Genomic DNA, 1,860 nt, shown 5'->3' on the forward strand with positions numbered 1-1,860 from the left:
CACCCCACCTGCCCGAAGTCCAGCCTTACCCCTAAGCTTGACCCTTGTCCATCTCCAGCTTCATCCTAACACCGACCCCATCCCTGAGCCAAGTCCTGGCCATGATTCCAACCCTTGTCCATCTCCAGCTTCATCCTAACACCGACCCCGTCCCTGAGCCAAGTCCTGGCCATGATTCCAACCCTTGACCATCTCCAGCTTCATCCTAACACCGACCCCATCCCTGAGCCAAGTCCTGGACATGATTCCAACCTTAAACCCAGACTTAACCTTTAGCCAGACCCTTGTCCAACCCCAGCTTCACCCCAACCCTGACCTTAACCAATGGACTTGGTGAGAGATCCGCACCAGTGGGTCCCTCAGAAGGTCTTGACCCCTCCCCAGATCCCAGGCTGGATCTCAGGGGTCAGGAAAGGGGKGACGGGACCCCTTCCCATGCTGCCTTTCTCCCCACAGCTGCCCGGACGTGCCTTGGTACCTGACGGCCGGAGACCGCTGCCAGACCCACATCAGCAAGCTGGGGCTGGGGCTGGGTGTGGGGCTGGGGCTGGGGTTGACCATCCTGGTGCTGCTCGTCCTCTGCCTCATCCTCACCGCCTGCTTGGCCCAAGGCAAGACAAAATCCAGATCCCACAGCACCGGCATCTACCACGTCAACGGCCGAGGTTAGGCGCCCGGGGAAGCTGAACCGCGACGGACGAAAAAAACGGGACAGCGAAACCCCCACCCCCACCCCTGGTTATCTGGGAAAAAAAACGTGGTGCCAGCTCCTCGCCCTTCGCTTCTCTGCCCTCCTTGGCCTCCGACGCGGCGGTGGTGGTGGAGGAGACCTTCTCCACAGCGATGGTGGTGGAGGAGACCTTCTCCAGGGCAGTGGTGGTGGAGGAGATCATCTCCGGTGGTGGTGCAGGGGGTAGACCTTCTCCAGCAGCGGCAGTGATGGAGAAGACCTTCTCCACAGTGGTGGTGGTGGAGGAGACCTTCTCCATGGTGGCGGTGGTGGAGAAGACCTTCTCCACAGTGGTGGTGGTGGAGAAGACCTTCTCCACAGTGGCAGTGGTGGAGGAGACCTTCTCCACAACGGTGGTGGTGGAGGAGACCTTCTCCATGGCAGTAGTGGTGGAGGAGACCTCCTCCAGCAATGGTGGTGGTGCAGGAGACCACCTCCACAGCGGTGGTGGTGGAGGAGACTTTCTCCATGGCAGTGATGGTGGAGGAGACCTTCTCTGGTGGCAGAGACCCTTGTGCATGACCAGTGCCGCGGGGTTATATCCCACGAGATGCCCCCAAACCTCTCCGTTCCACCCCACCACGCCCCCCCCCCCAATTCCCTCCGGGACATGAGCTTGGAGAAACTCCCCTTCCCCCACTTGCTCCTCCGCATCCAAGCGAACCCGGACTCATCCCCAGGGAGGAGGAACTTCATCCGGCAGGAATTATATTTATTAAAATATTTATTTTGCAGGAAAACGAGCAGGGGAAGTGGGGTGGGGGTGGAGGAGGGGGGGACCAAACCCCTCTGGGCATCCCAGGCCGCACGGATGCAGAGCCRGGAGGAAAACGCAGCCGGGGTTGGGTTTTTTGAGGGGTGGGGGGAGGAGAATGATGAGGAAATGCAATAAAATCGTTCCTTCTCCACCTGCCTGGTTAATCCTTTCCTCGCCCCTCCCAGGTCGGACATGAGGATGTTTGCTTTTTGGGTGGGAAAAAAGGAAGAAAAGAAGATTTTTTTTTAAAAAAAAAAACCCAAAATAAATAAATAAAACCCCAGAGCCCTTCCCGGGGCCATGGGTGAGGGCAGGGAAAACGGGGCAAAGGAGAGAGGGCGGCAGCGCGGGAGGGGTTTTCCTTCCTCCTCCT

The 1,860-nt window shown here is 58.6% G+C and overlaps 1 protein-coding gene across 1 annotated transcript in view; it reads left to right on the forward strand.

Annotated features, from left to right (window-relative positions):
* The window catches only part of LOC146585305 (uncharacterized), a 6,381-nt gene extending 5,356 nt beyond the window's left edge, over window positions 1–1,025 (forward strand). Inside the window, exons 9-10 of the mRNA XM_085323195.1 lie at window positions 264–333; window positions 457–1,025. Of these exons, the coding sequence (XP_085179321.1) occupies window positions 264–333; window positions 457–670 (284 nt within the window). The 3' untranslated portion in view covers window positions 671–1,025. The remainder of the gene's footprint in view (window positions 1–263; window positions 334–456) is intronic.
* The last annotated feature ends 835 nt before the right edge of the window (window positions 1,026–1,860 follow it).

Source organism: Rhea americana, unplaced genomic scaffold (genome assembly GCF_003343005.1).
Source record: "Rhea americana isolate MKP2758 unplaced genomic scaffold, rheAme1 scaffold_824, whole genome shotgun sequence".
In the NCBI taxonomy this organism is placed as follows: Eukaryota; Metazoa; Chordata; class Aves; order Rheiformes; family Rheidae; genus Rhea; species Rhea americana.